Source organism: Empidonax traillii, unplaced genomic scaffold (genome assembly GCF_003031625.1).
Source record: "Empidonax traillii isolate 1590-97213 ecotype Southwest subspecies unplaced genomic scaffold, ASM303162v1 scaffold344:size748272, whole genome shotgun sequence".
NCBI lineage: Eukaryota > Metazoa > Chordata > Aves > Passeriformes > Tyrannidae > Empidonax > Empidonax traillii.
Window position 1 is genome coordinate 397,507 of NW_020955537.1, and position 18,693 is coordinate 416,199.

The window sequence follows — 18,693 nt, forward strand, 5'->3', positions numbered from 1 at the left end:
CTCATAGAGTCTGATGTTCTGCTTGAACAGCATTTCATTGATGGCTGTGAGAGAAGTTTTGGTTTGGTTGAAGACACACTCCTGGTTGTTCTAAATCTAGAATTTCTTGTGAAGCTCTTGTGTACTATGTCCTTCCTCCTGGAAGGGCTCCAGCAAGTGATGTGACAGCACAGCCAGCCCTGTAAATGCGAAGAGAAGGATGCCCTGGTTCTGCCACAGCATTTCTGAAGAGGTGACAGCCACATGCTTTTCCCCATGGTCTAGTGAGGCAGCATAGGTCTTTTGCAGGGTTGTGGCTCAAGCAGTGCCTGAAAATGTCATCTTGCAGGACACTGTAAAGGCAGCCACTGTTTCCCAAGAAGGCTGAGACCTTGTGCCTCATCAGATCAAAATGAAATCTGAAGCTTGAGAAGGACTGCAGAATACACCTAACATAGTGAAGCAAAAGGCATATATGCAACTTTATAATTTTATATACATCTTATAATTTCTTCATGATACTTCTTCCACTCTTTCGTCCCCAGTCTTACCATTCTTACAAACCAGGAAAAACAAGCATTCCATATTACAATTTTATCAGTCTACAGAAAGCAAAAAAAAAAAAAAAACAACCTGTAATGCCATTAATGCAGGCTCCAGAATATAATCTCCAAAGAATGTAATATTTAAAGTACTGTTGATGCTGAAATGATGTGATTCAATTTCAAGGTATATTAGAAGTACTTATTAGGTAAGCATGCACTTATTTCTGCTTTTTAAACTACAGTACACATTATGTGATGTAACCTAACTGCCTTTAGTGCTACATAAAGAGTTAACAAATAGACAGGGCTATAAAGAGTAACCCAAGCAAGAAATGACACTATAATTTTGTAATTATAAGAAAATTTATGTTGCACTTCTAGATAAATTCCACCCATGAAGCAGATACTTCCTAATTTTGTTTATATCTATGAACTGTTAGTGGAAAGTCATTCCACCTTCACTGTAAGGTTTAATGATTGTCTCTAGGGCAATGGTGACACAAAGTTATTTCCTCTTCCAGAACTCTGTAGTCTATATAGAAATCTTCCAAGATTAGAGGTGCCCTTTACTGAACACTTCCATAAAAATAAGAGTGATTTCCTGATTGAAAAGTTCACAATCAGCAAGTACAATAGGAAAGGTTATACCAATAAGCCATTTGTTTTACTGATGGGGAAGCAAAACCAAAGGGAAATTATGACCCAAAGCCTATGTTTCATCTGAAAAACCCTTCTCAATTCAGTGTTTAGCTGTTAACAAAGTACCAACATGCTCAAAGCTTTGCAAAATCTTTGGCAAGCCTAAAGATGCAAAGGAAGCCTTTGTCAAAATGAGGAATGGAGTGTAAGTCTCCTGAGTAATCAACAGCCGACACAGCACCTTGGATGTAAGTTTGTTACCTATTGCAGTAAATTATCATCTTCCTGAAAAAGCTGAAAACTGTCTACTGAACCCAAACCAAGAGAAGGAAATAGTAAATGATGAATAAGTTTCTTACTCCACATTGTTTCGTAATACAAATCCAGGGCATGATACGGATGAAGCAAAAGCTGAAGTCCTTTTGTATTTAAATGAATTGTAGTAAAAAAGGAAAATATATAGATTGATGTGGGTGCTGCAGGTTGATATATACCGTTCATGAAATAAGCCAGTGCAAACTACCTGACTTGTTTTCTGACGTTTTTTGATAGTTTTCTAATGTATCACTGTTGGCAACAATATTTATGCTCTCATAGTAAGATTTATTTGCTACACTCTCAAACTTAATAAAACTTGCAAAGCCACGTGATTGACTGGAGGATCAATTAATATAGGATCTTTTTTTCCTTTTATTAGGATTTTTTTTGAGAGAATATCCATTTTAGAAGAATTCCTCAGCATTCAGGATGGTAACTTCAGATGAAGGAAATAAAAAGGATCGTCTATCAGTCTCCTAAAAGAAGTGATTCAATGAGTCATTATGAAAATGCAAATTATTCAGTAAATTTTAGAAAGATAGGACTTGTTATTATTTCTTCATTGTGGAGATGTGAAGAAAGCAGGAATAACTATAATTAATATCATTAATGCTTCCTGTGTTTTATTCTTATTTTTCTGAAGGTTATACTGGTAACAGCGAACAACAAAAAAAATATCTCTGAACTGCTAGGCTGCTGGCTTGAATTCAGACCAACCAAATGGCGAGCTGTGCAATGCCGTGTGTAAAATGTGTTGATGAACTCAGCAGAGCAGAGATATAGTTATGGTTTCAGTAATGTTTGGCAGACTGTATTAGGACAGAGTAGGGCTGTAAATTAAGGGGTAAGAATTATTGCCAGAAAGAAATTGATGGATATAAGGCAAGGTGCTTAAAGAGCCATAGGGCTCTGAAAGAACACTTCTTCCTGACTTAGATTTCAGTCAAAAGGGGCCAACAACAATGACCTTGTCCAACTGCCTGACTAATTCAGGGCTGAGCAAAATTTAAAGCCTGTTATTAAGGCCATTGTCCAAATGCCAACACTGATAGGCTTGGGGCATCAGTCACCTCTCTAGAAAAGCTTGTTCCAGTGTTTGACCACCCTCCTGGTGGAGAAAGACTTCCTAATGGTATTTTAAGAGGTTGTCATTCCAGGTGTTTGCAGGACCCTTCTGGTTGATACAGTGACCCGGCAATAGGGCATGGAATGGTGTAGCTCCTTCATGGTTCAGTCAACGTGCAGCAAGGCAAGAAATGTCTTACTCCTAGTGATGCCTATATATGTTAGTTAAAAACTCCTTAATTCAAAATCACATATGTAGGCCCTGCTGCTCTGTTTCAGCTGCATGTAAGGTTGGTTATGTCGGCTGGAATAATAGCTCTCTTTAACTGTACTTGAAAACACTTCAGAGAATAAAAACAATATTCACTAAATTTTAAAAATGAAGCATGACACGAAGGAGAAAAAAGAATTTAAATAGAAGGGATTGTTGACATTATCTGGGGAGATGTAGAAGAAACCCAAATCTGGATGGCTGATTAACTTTTATCCTCTGATGGCAACTGCATTTTGGTGAGGTATGATCAACATTTTAAATGCTAGTAAGCAACTTCTCTAGCTAGGGGTAAATCAAAAATCTTGCCCAGATCAGTTTTAAAATTCCACTTGGTTACCTTACACTACTTTTTCTTTTTTTCCCTGGACTTAATACCACCAGCATGGAAGTACCACGGCTGCCTAGAAGACCAAACTATAACGTAAATAAGGTGAAGAAGAGCTCTTTTTTCCTCTAAATCCAAATAATTAAAAAAATACTCTAAAATATAATGTTTACTATTTGGAATTCTTCTTAATTCACTCTTACTCACAACTCCTCATCTCCTCTTCCTACCTCCTTAAAAATACCTCTCCTTTGCTGAAGTTTTTTCCAGTTTGCACTTCTAGGGCTTCCCAATCTCCTGTTAGCATTGCTGCTTCCTTAAGCAGTATGACTGTTAGTCTTCCTTCTCCTGCTGCACTGGCAGCAACACTGAAACCAGCAAGTCCCAACTCACTAAATCCATGAACATCATGGAGAATGATGCCTACATTTTATTAAATAGTTTTTTTAAATTTTATTTTATGAACTGTTGTGATTTGATCCGGCAGCCTGCTGTCCTTCAGACCATGTACTACCAGCATGACTTAAAAATATGACACAGAGATGGTGCATAATGTGATGTTATATTTTTGCCACAACCTGACAAAGCCACATCATCATTCAGTGATGTAAAAGTTAAAATACACAAATTTCCCACTACGGACTAACTTTTAAAGGTAGTATCACTGAATACAACCAGGGTTACAAGCAGCTTTAAATCCAATCTTTCCTTCTTGGTAAGTAAATACCTAGAGTAGGTAGTCACTGGTAGAAATTAAGTGTCTTGTCCAGAAGAACCCTAAACACACAAATTCTTGTGTATCTTTATACCTGCTCAGGAAACAGGTATAACTGCACAGTTTCATGCAGTATCATAACCAACTTCTGTGCAGTTTTGCTAGAATATATATCTACCATCTTTAAAATATCTGTCAGTGCTTTATTTTCCTGAATTTGACACTGATGAAAGCAACACGGCCTTCTCAAAACCCACATCAAATGCTTCCTGTCACAGACTAGATTGAGATCAAAAGTGCTTGAGTTACTTATTTACTAGCCACACATACGGAGACACGTATACACTTTGGCCAAACCCAAGGCTAGTTCTTATGCCTCTGTGTTTACTCTGCTCTAATATTTACACAGCACAAGATAGTTCTTGGTAGGACCTGTGAACTGACTATCGCATTAGTCTCTCTGCATTTCACACAGGTATTTGTTGAAAAGTACACGACACTCACAAATATAAGTATACAACAAAAGTTATCACACAATGCTTCTTGAATATATCAAAATGTATGTTGAAGAACACGAACTTGAGTTGTTAGTGACAGCAATGGCAACAGAAAATGGACTTTCACCAAACAGTTCACACCACCAACAACATCACAAACTTGTAGGTCTAGCAGTAGGATGATGAAACAGAGATGTTAATGTAATTTCTATCTGTACGAAAGCCAGACTGCCTCTTCTGTCCCTTTCACTTCCTCCAAATCTGAAATTCGTTTCAGTTATCCTGCCATTAACACACCTGCATACAGAACTTAAACAGCAGTTTTGTAATTTGCACTTTTCTATCATCCAATAACTACAGAATAATTAAGGACAAAAGAATCCTTAAAAGTAGGATCTTCTTCCTCAAAAGGTTTCCAAAGTCATCATTATGGAGTAGACATATCCACATTGAAAGATCTGAAGTCAGGAAAGACTACACTAACGAAACTCAAAAACTGCCTAGAGTCAGCACCCAGAACAATGAATTTACACTGACTATGAAATCAATCTCTGCTCCACTTCTGTTACTGTTTTAGTAGGTGACTGAAGTAGTTGTGATATTTCCAAAACAGGGAAAAATTTCCTAATTGTGTCTGCATAGCAGGTTACAGTGTGTAGGCCCTTATACTTCTGGATTCAGTACCATCAGAAAAATGTAGCAAGTTTATCCTACCTGATAGATGGCACTATGAGTGCTGCACAGCTCTCTCTAACACCTCAGTGGGACATCAGCTTATGGACAGAGAAATTGCTCATGACCAGCAATCTTAGTTACGGCTTGCTTTACTTACCCCACCTCTCTGTTAACGAATACTGACAGAACTTCAAAAAAATATCTGTCAAGATTACCTGGTGATGCATATGACTCCTGAATCTAGGACAGGCCTCATTTTTCCAGGCTAGATAATATAAACACGTTGTATTTAATGTGAATGATCCTGGCTAAATAACACACGTAGTATAATCTACTTGAATGCTCCTGAGCCTACAGGCTGCTTCATAGGCAATAACTGAGAAGGTAAGGTTTTAGCTTTTTCACAGAAAATCCAGAAACCTCTTCATCCAAGCTGCACTGGGGCAGCCGTTAACTGCTGCAGTTCTTTAAGCTCCTAAAGAATGGGTAGAAGTGAAAGGCTGTAATCCTATTCTCATCACAACTGCATATTCTCTGAAAAGATGAATTTTAAATATATAGAGAGACTGTTAATGTGGCATAATAGCGGTCTTTACTCAGTAGAATTTAAATTTCTTTACACTTCTTCTGGTGTGTCCAAATCTTTCTGATATGATGATCCCCGAAGTTATACACTCAGTGTCACTGGGATCACACAGATAAGAGACCATGACCCTTCTTCTCCACGATGTGCTTCTGAATATACAGCCTGAAAGGGTGTTGGCTATTACTCCTACCGTATCACATTTCAAGTGCGTGGCTATCATCCTGCTCCATGGGAATTTGGCAACTCAACAGGAGCAGGTCCAGATCTCCTCTCAACTGGCCCTCAAGTCTGTCACCCCTTCTTAAGACCTTCTCACAGCACTTTTGAGGAGACAGTCACTGTCTTCAGCTTAAATACTATGCCTTCAAATTAGCTTGTATTTGGTCAGTAAGTACTGCTGCAAATGGTAGCACTCACTTTGAGCTCTATGTGGAATGTTACTGACAACTTTATTTTTCATAGAATATTAGAATCATTTAGATTAGAAAAGGCCTTTAAGGTCATCGACTACAAGTGTTAACCCAGCACCGCCAAGTCCACCGCTAACCCATGTCCCTGAGTGCCACATTCACACATCTTTGAAATACCTCTAGGATTAGTGACTCAATCACTTCCCTTGGGCAGCCTGGTGCAGTGCTTGATGACCCTTTTGCTGAAAAAGTGTTTCCTAATATCCAATCTAAACCTCCCCAGCACAAAGTGAGGCCATTGCCTTTCATCCTATCACTTGTTACAGTTTTACTCTGTTGTAGCTTTGTTTGCAACATGCCGCTTCTCCCTCACCTGCTGATTTAAGTAAGTTTTCAACCATATTATACAACTATTCAACATATCACCCATGATACCTGCCTAGCCATTAGACAGATGGGAACATTGCCAATTGCACTGTAACTTTATCAGGCTTCTCTTGCCATTTTTCACTTCCATTTAGTATTTTTTAACTCATGAACAACCTCCAGTATTCCTAGTGCAATCAGACAGGAGAACTATTGAAACACATTCGATTCTCCTTTTGAAAACATTAGAGATGAGTAACTGTCGTGTCTTGTATTTTAGCTGAACAAGGGAATACTCTATATTTGATTAATAGCAGGATCAAACCTGGAAATAACCTGGCAGTGATGTTTTACAGTAAAAACAAAATTCTTATGACTCTTGATACTTATTGTTCTCTTAGTATAACCTCTCCTCTCGCAAAGTGGTCTTGGGTTTCCCTTTCTACTCTACCTCAAAACTTTTAACATAAGCAACCCAGTTCCCACTGACATTGCCAGATGCCTTTCAATGTAACAATATGAATTTTAGTAAATTTAATATCCAAGTGAATTTTTTTGCCAAAGCCTTCTAACTTTTGCCTCTTTTAAAATTCTTATTTCATACAGTGACAGTGCCTGCACTGTTTTTCTCTGAACACCCTTCTACTGTTCCACTACAGAAAAAAGCAAAGGCTAGGACATGCTATGTCAGCACTTCTTATGCCTGTGGAATACATGCCAATAAGGCTCAATACTGGGAAGACATGAAAGATAAGTGTGTCACCAAACAACCAAAATTGCATTTGAATGATTTAGATGGACAAAATGACATGAAAATAAATAGACACTTTCAGACTTCACTGACTCTACAAACACATTTGGAGATGCATTACTGTCTTTACCTAAACTCTATACATTTCAAAGGGATTCATGATTATATGATAATATCATACAATTTTTTTAGAAGTCTCCTTTATCCGCCTATGTTTATAGAAAAAACACTTCAAATTATGAACCCGAAAGATGCAAAACCAGGAATAAATTAAAGAGACTCAAAATTTACTGCTTTTAAAATATATGGCTTTATGAATTTTCCTGAAGAGTTGAGAGTTAATCTAGTGTTTTTCAGAAAGAGTACTCATTAAGCTGTACCACACTTCCAGGAAAATTAATTTCTTATACCTAGCACTGAAATTAATTTTAAAGCCTGGGAGACTGAAGTGGGCTAGCAGAGTTGACTGTTACTCTGGCATTGCAAATGCGAGAACTATAGAAATACAATAATCAATTTAATTATGGTAGAACTAGGATATGTGAGTTGCTTAGTCTTGCATCCTATTGTGGCTACTTTCCAATATGCTCTTGATCCTTCATATTTTAAGAGAAATCCCAGTCATCGTGCCACTTACTATTCTGACCTCATACATTTCTTCCCGTTCACATTCGCACTGTAAGTTTTCATTTCTTAAGTCTAAATTTGCAATATCCATTTACTGCTCCTCTTCTTAAATCTGTCCTCTACTCTTCACAGTTTGGCAACTGCCTCTGACAAAATACTTTCTGCTCTTCATCTGACATTTTTTGAGGAGCCTCTGTGATTTTCTTCGTCACGTCTCAGTATCAGTGCTCTATGCTCATACACCTTTGACACAAATGGCCATTCTCCTCTTCTGGAACAATTCTCCCATTAACATCTGTGATTTATTCTTTTACTTCACCTTATTTTTTTTTTCATTTCTAAACTATACTTTCAAGAAAAATAATCTCCCATTATTCTGTTCTTGGTGTCTCTACCTTATCTTTTTACAATCTTTATCCTGTTTAATCTCACCATACAAAAAAATTCATGCTGGCTATGTTTCAGTTCCAGGTTTGACTCCTGTTCAGATTATGATTGGAGGGAATAATTGCTACAAACCTAGCAGGTAGAACTCTTCATCTTCTCTAAATTCTCAGCATAGTTTTCATGTCATACTGAACAGTACTACACAACGCTACATCTCTAAGGTCTATAATATGAATAAGATCTTTCTTTTTCGGATCTCTATAGCACATCTACTTTAAAGTAAGCCTTAAATTTTGCACACTTTCTTGGAATAAAAGGACATTTACATTAGCCATCTATTTCTGTGGCCCTGACAAACACAGAATGCAGCTGAAAAGATGATTTTTCTCTAATGGTCCACATCGTGTGTTAAAAATATAACAGGAGAAGCCCAGCCTTTTATAACATAATTTAAACCTTCACGAGTCTAACAAAATCCTCTCAAAATAGATCAGCATACTTTAGTGAAAATTAGCACTTTAAGGAAAGTTCTCAGTACAGACTTTGTTAGCTGAATTTCAACATGGAACAAATATTTATTACGCAGTTATAAATAGGATTTATAATGGAAATGTTGACACTGTGATAATACTCCCATGTGATAGACCCTACTTCATCTTGTCCTTGGCTGGACACCGTGACAGACCAATATAGAAATTCACTGGAGCAGGCCAACAGTGGGCAGGTTCTGTGTCCTGGAAGGAATGGTTCTTTTTCAGAGCAAATGAATAATTTTTAACAGCAGAAAGGAGGCAATTAAAACTCTAAGGTAGCACTGACTTCTTTCTCCCAGATTATAACTGTAATTAACACACCCATGGTGTCAGATTAGATAGGTATATACCTAGGCTAGAATTCAAGAAGTTACTTTAAGATAGTAACATTGCCGAGACAGCACTGAAGTTGTCCAGGCTTCCAAAGAGCTTCACAGACAGATGCTGCAGCCTTTACTAGGAAATGAGTTTCATCTAGATGCAAATTAACTAGCTCAGTACTTAATGCAAGCCCGTGAAAATTACAGTGATTGTAGCAGCTTTATCTCTCTACAGGAAACTGGTTCTCTGTTATTAGTTTTAAAAGTTAATTTGCTCCAAACTAATTATGCACATTTTTTTCCTAAGCAAATCATTTAATTAGGTGACTCAAAAGTGTCTTGGAGAGATTGAGAAAGCATCCTGAAGAATTAAGGCTAAGCCTTTGCAAACTCTCTTTGCTTTGCCTTCTCCCAAACACGCTCTCCTGTCCCACATGCATGCAGGAATGCTGTGGAGTGGGTTGAACCAGCATGTGTGTAGGGCAATGGGGCAGGATGGATGAAGATTGCCAGCAAGCTGGATGGACCTCGCACTGGGCAAGAGGAAACAGTGGGGCATCTTGGTGAGACTGGTGATAAATCTGGAAGCCAAGTTGTGAAGACTGGTATGACAAGGGGTATAAAAAGAAAGGGGAGAACAAGAATAAAGCTTGAAACCGACATATTTTCTTTTAAGGCACCTTCTCTTCTTTCTTTGATTACTGGATACAACAGAAGCGCATCAGGATATGTCTATAGGCTCTGGTTTCTCCAGAGTTCTGCAGAAAGAGAATGGAAGCAATAAATTGTAGAGCAAAAAATGGCATAGCAAGAATCCCAACAACAGTTGTGTGCGGATGATGAAGTCATATATAGACTAAATTCAGAAAATGAACAGGCTTTTATATGACTAAGAGGAGTGAGCGGATGCTCTAAGGCACAAACTGATGGCATGGCTGGTAACTTTTCAGGCAAAATCCTCATTGTAATTGACTTTTTAAGTACAAATATCTGGTCTGGCCCATATGCATTTAGCCAGGACATTCTAGTTAATTAGCATCAGCCAGAAATCTCTCTTTGCTGTCCATATGGAGTTTGCATTTTGAGAACTGGAGGAGGTGGCGATGGCAGAGAGGAGGAAGATGGGAAGGATGTGTTTTTTTCTAAGGCTACAGGCATCCACCGTGGGTCAAAAGAGAATGTAAAGCACAGTTGCTCTTTGAAGCATTAGAGGCCATTACAAATTACCTTATCATAGACTTAAAACGCTTATTTCTGAAACTAGCCATGTTCAGCATATTAAGACTGATGCTTTAAGAGTAACCAAACATTATAATAAAAAATAATGTTAAAACCTGCCAAATTCTTATTAGAAAATCTTTGCTTATATAATTCACCTGTACAAATTCTGTGCATCCCTTTAGACAGCTTTAGTTTATTAGATAAACTACTCCCGGATTTCTCTCATGCCCTGTTTAGGAGATCAAAGGCTGGATGAATTGTTTTGGTGATCCATGTATGTTCATCTGGCAGCTGGCTAGCCTGATAAATAATCTGCCAGAAAACAATTCCGATCTGAACTTCCAGACCTTAATTCCTCTGTGGTAAAGTGCCCAGACTGCTCTTACCATGCAGCAAAGTAGTTTTACCCTTCTTTCATTTAATCAAATGTTATTCATTCAAACTGAATGAAGTTTGAATTTGCTGCAGGATATACGTGCACACAGACAATTATGGCTTAGCTGTCCAGTCTGTACAGTTCATTCTTCAGTTTACCTCCTGATAGTGTGTTTACAAGACTATATCCTAGAGATAGTCTGTGAAATTTAGAATGAATGTGTAAGCCAAGGCATCCACTAACTTTGTGCAATATTAGAACAATAGCCCCCCTTTTTCCTGGGTGTACAAAATCCTTTTTTTCCTGTTAGACTTTTGATACAGCACTCCCATTAGTCATTTGCTATTCGCTACATTTTAACAAGAGACACAAAACAGCATTTATTTTTTTCTCTAAGCAAAAACAAATCTGAAACTGTCCCTGGATGACTCCCTTGAACGAGGCTATGACTCAGGTTTCATTTGTTTCTGTCCTGCTATGCTCTCTTTTGACACATCTACAAGTTTTGTGATGCCTGGAGGAAACAAACAGGTCAGAGCTGGGATTTCTCAAGATTCATTTTATTTGTTGATAAAAAGGCCTGTAAAACACAGCCTCTGTAAAAACTGCAACATTTGTTAAACATATACAAAATGTACAGTCTTGTGGGTAGGGCTCTGAAAAGATATGAATCCTCATCAGTATTAATCACTCGACCAAATATCTGCTACAGCAAAAGTAGAAGCAGGGTCTTGACTGAGACTATGGTGAACAAACTCAAGGAAAACAGCTCTCTGCAACCTTGTAACTCCTTTATACCCTGGCTCTGACCTTTTCAGTCATACTTGGCTTTCCTCATATGCAAATACTAAGGCAATCAATCACTGTGAAACCTGAATCTCAAGATTTCTACAGTACCTAATTACTGGCATTATTCTTATCTGCTGGATGCTACTTTACTTCCTACTGCTTTGTTCTCCTTTTAATCTCCTTTTAACTACATTACAAAGCTAGAACATCTTGGTAGCTTCTGATGAATGTCTTAACGAACATAAAAGTGAAATGTGAGAGAATGTAATTGGAAAGTATGAACTGCCATGGTACAATGACTGATGAATATCCACTGTAATTACAATTTGTGTGTAATACTAGGCTATATGGCCCAGGAGGTTGCTTTTTTAGAACCTAAATTTAAGAGCTTTATCAATGGACTTAGGCCACGAGTAATTCAGAGATCCTTCATTAAGACAGAAAAAAATAATTCATAGTTGTTTACAGAGAGGTATTTGCATGTGACTTTTTTTGTCTCATTGTTTGAAGAGGCTTGTTGATATACTGCATACATTTACTGCTGACAGCATGCTTGCAGTACTAAGCAGTTAAATAAGAGAAAAATTAACTTTCTCATAACTTATTTTCAAGACTATTTAGTACCACAGAAAGCTTTCACTTAACTATAGTTTGAGAGACTAAACTTATTATTACCTTATAGCATCACTTAAAGAAAATTATAAAGATACTGTAAAAATATAAAGCTCAAGCAACAAAGGAAAACCAAGAAGCTGCTATTAGGAAGTAATAACAGTTACCTTGTTTTCATTCCAACACATGAAAAGTACTATTCAAAGGGCAGCTATTTACTGCTGTTTGTGTGAGTGAATGTAAATAATTAACAATTCTAAAAATCTAATGATAACATTGTTCAGTAAGTCTTTGCATGACACCTGGGAAATCTGCAAACAAACATGTGGACAAGTGAGCTCAGGGTTAACTTGTACCACACAGAAAAAAATGTATCTGAAAAAGGCATCATGCACACTGAGTCTGGGAAACATCTTAGACATGATAGTATTTGAAATTATCACAATGATGTGTAAACCTGGTGGTTTTCTGCAGCTTATTTGGGATAACTGAAATTTAGTTTACATCTCGGCATCTTGCAAGTTACCTAAGCAATGGGAATAGGAATTTTTTTTCTTTTTTTCAAATGTATACAAACCTGTGTATTTGGCCATCTTGAAAATAATTAGGAAACTAAAAATTTAGACTCCAGAAGAGGTATTTATCTTTTGATAGGTAGCTAACTAACTGAGAGATGTTTCCATACAAAGAACAGAGTAAGTGAACTTTAAGAAATGCTTTGTTACATCACTGCACACATATCCAGCTGCATCTGTAGAGGTCATACAAATTCTTCTCTTGTAATTGGAATAAAACTTTCAAATGAGAGGAAAATAAGATCCCACATGTTCTCTCCCCAAATCTCAGCCAATTTGTCAGCAATTCTACTTCATTTCCTGTGGCAGGAAGTAAAAAAAGACATCTGAGAAATTCTTGATCTGGGCAATTTCTTGGTGTCAAATTTCACACTTGAGTGCTCCAGCCGTTTCTTTATTTCAAGGGTTTGGCAGCTTTCAAATACTTTCTTTCCAAATGCTTCAATTCTTTGCATGGCTATGCTTATGACTTCTTAACTTATGACTGGCAAGATGACCTGCTGCTATAAATTGGAATTTCTTCAGCTGATGAAAGAATGAAATAATGAAAAAAGAAAAAAGACTTGATTATCATAGAAGTATGGGCCACTAATACAAGTCCATAGGAGAGGTGGAATTGAGGTAATTTCCAACAGTGAAAGGTACATATTTATACTGTCTGAAAGCTAGTGAAGTCTTACTACTGGAAATAGTTCTGTTGAACTTTGCCTACAGTTCTGGACTGCCACGTCCAAGAAAGATGAATTTACATCAGGATGTGTACAAAGGAAGTTTGCAAGACTGGAAGGGGAATGGAGGTTCTAATCAGGTGGCCAAACCTTGACTTATGCACTAAATGAATAAAGAAAGAGTGCCCCAACCCTCCCAACCCCAAAATACAACCAAGTAGTTAGGAATAAAGAAAAAAGTGAGTATTCTTTAAACTTCCTGACAGTAAAGATTTAGTAACAAGTTATATACAGTGGTCATTTGAAATAAAAATTGAAAGGAATAGGTGCATTTTTAGAAAATGTTGAAGAATGTTGTTGTGCTTTTATTTTGTGGGTCATGAAATTAGCCTGCATTCACTACATGGGCACATTTAAGAATAAACAGGCTATGTCTGAAACAAGGATACGCAGAAGATGACAGTAAGTGAAAATGAATCTCAGAGCTATAACCTATATTAGCATACAAGTGCTGGCAGGTCCTTGAAAAGTAATAACAAGATATGACTCAACTCAATTTGACAGGTGAAAGAAAGGGCAGACATGAAAAGACATTAAATTGGCAAATGGAGTTTCATTTTATCAATTCAATCTTACACTAAAGAGCAGCACTCAAAAATATTAGCCTCATGGAAAGAGAGTAGAAAAATAAAGCAAAACCAGCTTTGCTTCTTTTGATAGCAACTCTTCACCAAAATTCAGACCTTAGCTCACCCAGATTGTTGAGGATTCCACTGGACAGTAAAAAAGCTAAGGATCTTTCCACTAATAAACACATTTTAAAATTAACCAAAATTTCTGTTGATTTATGTTCTCTGAAGTCTATCTTTGACACTGAGTAAACTATTAATTTGAGGCAAAGTTATATGCTTAGTACTTTTCAACACATAACTGTTTTCATACAAAGCTATAGTTAGCAAATGATTAAAAACTGAAAGCAAAATCTCCTTTAGCAATGTACACTGCTCATGACTGAGACGACTATTATTTCCATTTGAAACACTTAACACAAAATCTTTTCACTGCAACAAAACAATTAGCCACAAAAAAACCCCCAATCTACAGTTACCTGGTTGGTAGAAATTTGGTGAAAGTTCTCTGGCAACTGCTCTTGCAATATCACATTCCTGTCGAGCAGCCTGAGCAGCCTGATCCGCAGCATCAGCTTTAGCTCTTGCATGTGCGGTTCTGTACAAAGCAGAAAACAGTTTTTATGCAGAGGAGTCTTTTATCCATTGTATCAAGAATGTGAGAGCAAAGGACCTCAGCTATCATACACTATCCTGTATAGTGTGCTCTTATGCCCACTTGTAACTGTGAATCAGCAAAGTATTTCAGAATCAAACCACCGTCCTCTCAGCTCTTCAGTCCTGCTCATCCTTGAATCACACTTACTTGCAGGTACACAATTTATAGCCCAAGCTCATAATTAAAATTACAAAAAAAATATAGTATCTGACAGAAGTTGGGGGCTAGGATTTAATTTCATGTTACCAGAATGTGCACACAGGTATACAGGAGGTCAGACTGGGCCACCACACTGACTCCTAAACAAGTTTTTGTGAGACTAGGATACATGGTGTTCAACTGCTACTACCTTTACATTTCAAAGTTAATGCTCAATGCTGGGTGCCATGTAAAAAACTTTTGAAGGGCAAAATTCAGGTATGTTGGCCCCAAAATATGGGAAATGTTTTCCACAATCAGACCATGTTGCAAAGGAATAGCATGGAAAATGTGTCTGACACTTCACTAGGCATTTGTATAAGCAACAGTTTATTAACAGTTTTAAATTCTTGTAACTCACTGAATTTCAAAACCAAAAACAATCTGAAAAGGCAACTTTTCAGAAGTCAAGACAACAGTTTGGAATACTCTGGTAAAGCAATCTGCCCTTTGCTTCCTCTTTTTTTCCTTTCGCTATTTCTTCAAGTCTCAAGAACAGCTTGTGCAAAGCCCTCTGATTCCAGACTGTGCAAACTGATAGTTGTGTTACTGCAGGTTTGCATCTATGCTTGTCCCATCTTCTCTCACCACTTCATTTTCCAAACAGTCATCTGTTTAAAAATTCCTGATGGCAGTGATCTCTCTGTGCCTCTACAGCATTAGCACATAGCCTAGAGCTACGGAACGGTTCGTTAAAACAGAGGGGAAGCTAAACATGGCAAACCAGCAGAATTTTTTGAGACTCTAGAGATATTAATAATCTTTCTAAACCAGATATATTAAATTTCATGATCTCATCCCTTTTCTCATAACACTCTAGTAGAAAATTGACACTTAAGAAAGAAAATAATTAGTTAAGAGAACAACAGTAGCATCAACTTTTTATCCTGTGTGCTTGGTGATAATAACAAACAGCAATCAACTAAATTAAAACTTTCAACAGCTCCATCGTCAAAATTCAGTTTTATTTTCAAGGAATAAAGAACAGTTCTATGTGTTTTAGATAAAGCAAGAATTAAAAGTTAGCATTAGCCACAATGAGCATCAAGAGATTAACAGAACGGCAGACTTTGCATTTCTAAAAGGATGTTTAATCCCGTAGGGTACTAGTATAAACACAGTAATAAAAAAACCACATAGACAGTTTCATCTGTGGTGCCTGGAGAAGATTTATTTAAGTTACATCCTCCCTAAAATGTGTGCAGGGATAAATGTTGAACGCTATTTCAAAGCTTATCTTGTCATAATTTACTGGATAAATATCAGCTTATGCTGCCTTCTTGCAGGTCCCTCTAGGTTTGTGAGAAAAAAAGATAATGAGCAAATAAGCTGTAACACCTTCAATTTGTACTTAGGATGGGGGAAAGAAACTGTTAATAAAAACAAACACACCGTATAGTCCCATATGCGTTCTGTGCAGTTCATGAATGGGTGTATGGTATGTGCTTGCTTAGTAAAAGCTATCAAACCCGTTCTTTCTCTATAATCATTATTTTCAATTAGATGAGCTATTCTTAGCTCCTGCATAATTATGTCTATGTAGCATAAACTTAATGAAGCAATCCTAGCACTGGGACATTGTTTTGTGAGACAATAATGTAGTCTGCACATAGATAAACTGAACACTGGTCATCTTTTTGTGATGAAAGAACAACCAGACTACTCCCATATAAAAATAGTCTAACACTATTGCTACTGCTACAACAGACATTTTAAAACCTAATATACTAAATGACCACCGCCAGGATAATACATTTATTTACTAATGCCTATGAATTTTCTACACTATTATATCCAAGAAGCAAATCACACATCCTGTTCAAATATACTGTATGAATTAGTAAAGGAATTAAACGGTCACGTGTAAAAAGCTCATGTACCTTTGTTACATGAAGCTGGGCAAAGCAAGTCACAACAGGATGAAGCCAAGGGAACAGAAGGTAAACGGGCACAGCTTTCCTTGGCTGCCTTATCTCACACCTCTTTTTTTCAACTTGCACTTCCTGCTATTCTGCCCCTTTTTTGCTCATAGTCAGGAGTTCCAGCAGACCAGAACAGGAGTGACTGTTCAGAAGCGAACACTGCCAAGGCATGTCCCAGCGACACACTGGAGCAGTCTCAGTGCTGTGCTGAGGGATGACGCAGCAAGAGGAACTAACCAGGCACAAGAGGGTAAGGCACAAGAACAGTGTTTATGCTCCTGAACAGGCCTTCAACCAGCCAAACAGGAGTGTGTGCACATGGCAGTGCTGAGACGCTTTCCCTTTCCAACAGCCTCTTCAACAAGCATCACCGATGACAAATGGCAAAAATGAACAGGAGAAAGCAGCAGAGATGATCCTTCTCCACAGAACAGCAGCAGTGTGCTTCGCTCATGAATGCAGGCTCTTCATTATTTGCACTGCTTGCTAGTTATCACTTTGGTATTTGGATGCTTTACTGGCTAACTTCAGTAACGTGTACTTTTATCATCTCAATTTGCAAATGCATCTTCAGACATTTCTTCTCATTTCTTGCAAACTTACTTTTAACTGTCAGATTTAAATAATTTTTTCTGTTGTTATTTAATTCCCTGAGTCTTTTTATTCTGACTTCCACACTTGATTTGCCTGTATGTTTTTCAAATTATTTGCTTACAACTACTGCTGCTTGACACTACATTTTGCTTGTAGTTGTTTTATTTTGCCTGGCACCGACCACCACACTATCAGACTGTTATTATCAGACACTATGGAGAAATATATTAGTTTTGAATGACAGTGTTTATAAATGAGAACTATCAAAGCAGAAATAGAATCCATTTGCTCCATTTATGCTTCACACATGTTTGGGAAAGCCTTCTTTACCTTTTTTTTCTGGAGCAATTTTGTCACTGTAAAGTCCTGAAGTTTTGTTTCTTATCAGCAATTTTTCATGGAAATTTAAGTCTATGATATATCACGTCAAAATAACCCATATTTGAATGATCACCTTCTACTTTTTTCCCCAGAGAACTCTACATCCTTTGCCACGAGAAGAGATCTTTAAGAGAACTGTAGAAAGCAAAACTCAAAAAAGAAGTCTCCTTTCCTCTCCCCCAGCCAAGAAAAAGACTGCAGTAGGCTTTTCACTTTGTTCCACACATTTTCCAGGAAGGATCGATCTGAAGTTTCAGCAGCAAAACAGAAATTATGCAGGAAAGTGGGCAGCAACGCAGACTGCAAAGCAGTACAGGAAAACAAGTGACGTGCTTTGCAATGCTGCATTCAGGTTCTAATCCACAGCAAAGGACCTTTAACGACTTTTTCATTTAGGTGAATGGGCCTTTAATGATTTTTTATTTTTTGTGCACAGGCAGTTCTCAGTAACTGTGAATACACACTACTAACTTTTGAATTACCATGTGTTTTTCCACTTGAAAGTGTCATCCTACCATTGATATTCCACGTGACGCCTCAAGCACATGTTTGAAAGCTTTCAAATAAACCAGTATAAATACTAAAGTATTTACCAAAACCAACTCATATTTAGGGGGATGACCTATCACTTCAGTAATGAGTCCACAGTGGCGGGAAGTTCAATCATGGCAGGGGCTAAATTAAGCATTACATGTGTCAGCAACCAAACTGTACTTACATTAAAGAGGAACCTGTACTTATAGCTCATGCAGAGTCTTGGTACCAGCCTGTGGAGTTCCCGTATTTACCGGTCTCTGTTGTCAGTGAGCAAGGGCCGGAGGACCAATGGCTAACTGAGAAACTTTGGTATTGTGAGAAACTGTATTCAGACTCATATCAGGGTCTGATTCTGAAAGAAGCTTAAGCTTTCTAGACTGTGGGACAACTGGTCTCTACTGAGACCTTTCTTTTCTGTGCTTGGTTGGGTAGGTAAACATGGACACATCATCTTAATTACACTCAAAATTTACAAGCACAGAGCCGGAGGCTCCTTACAAGCAGTCTCCCCTTTCAGCAAT

At 37.6% G+C, this 18,693-nt stretch overlaps 1 protein-coding gene across 1 annotated transcript in view; it reads right to left on the reverse strand.

Moving 5' to 3' along the window:
• Positions 1 to 18,693, reverse strand: part of JPH1 (junctophilin 1) — an 83,999-nt gene that overhangs the window by 15,742 nt on the left and 49,564 nt on the right. The window contains exon 3 of the mRNA XM_027892283.1: positions 14,362 to 14,480. Within this exon, the coding sequence (XP_027748084.1) occupies positions 14,362 to 14,480 (119 nt within the window). The remainder of the gene's footprint in view (positions 1 to 14,361; positions 14,481 to 18,693) is intronic.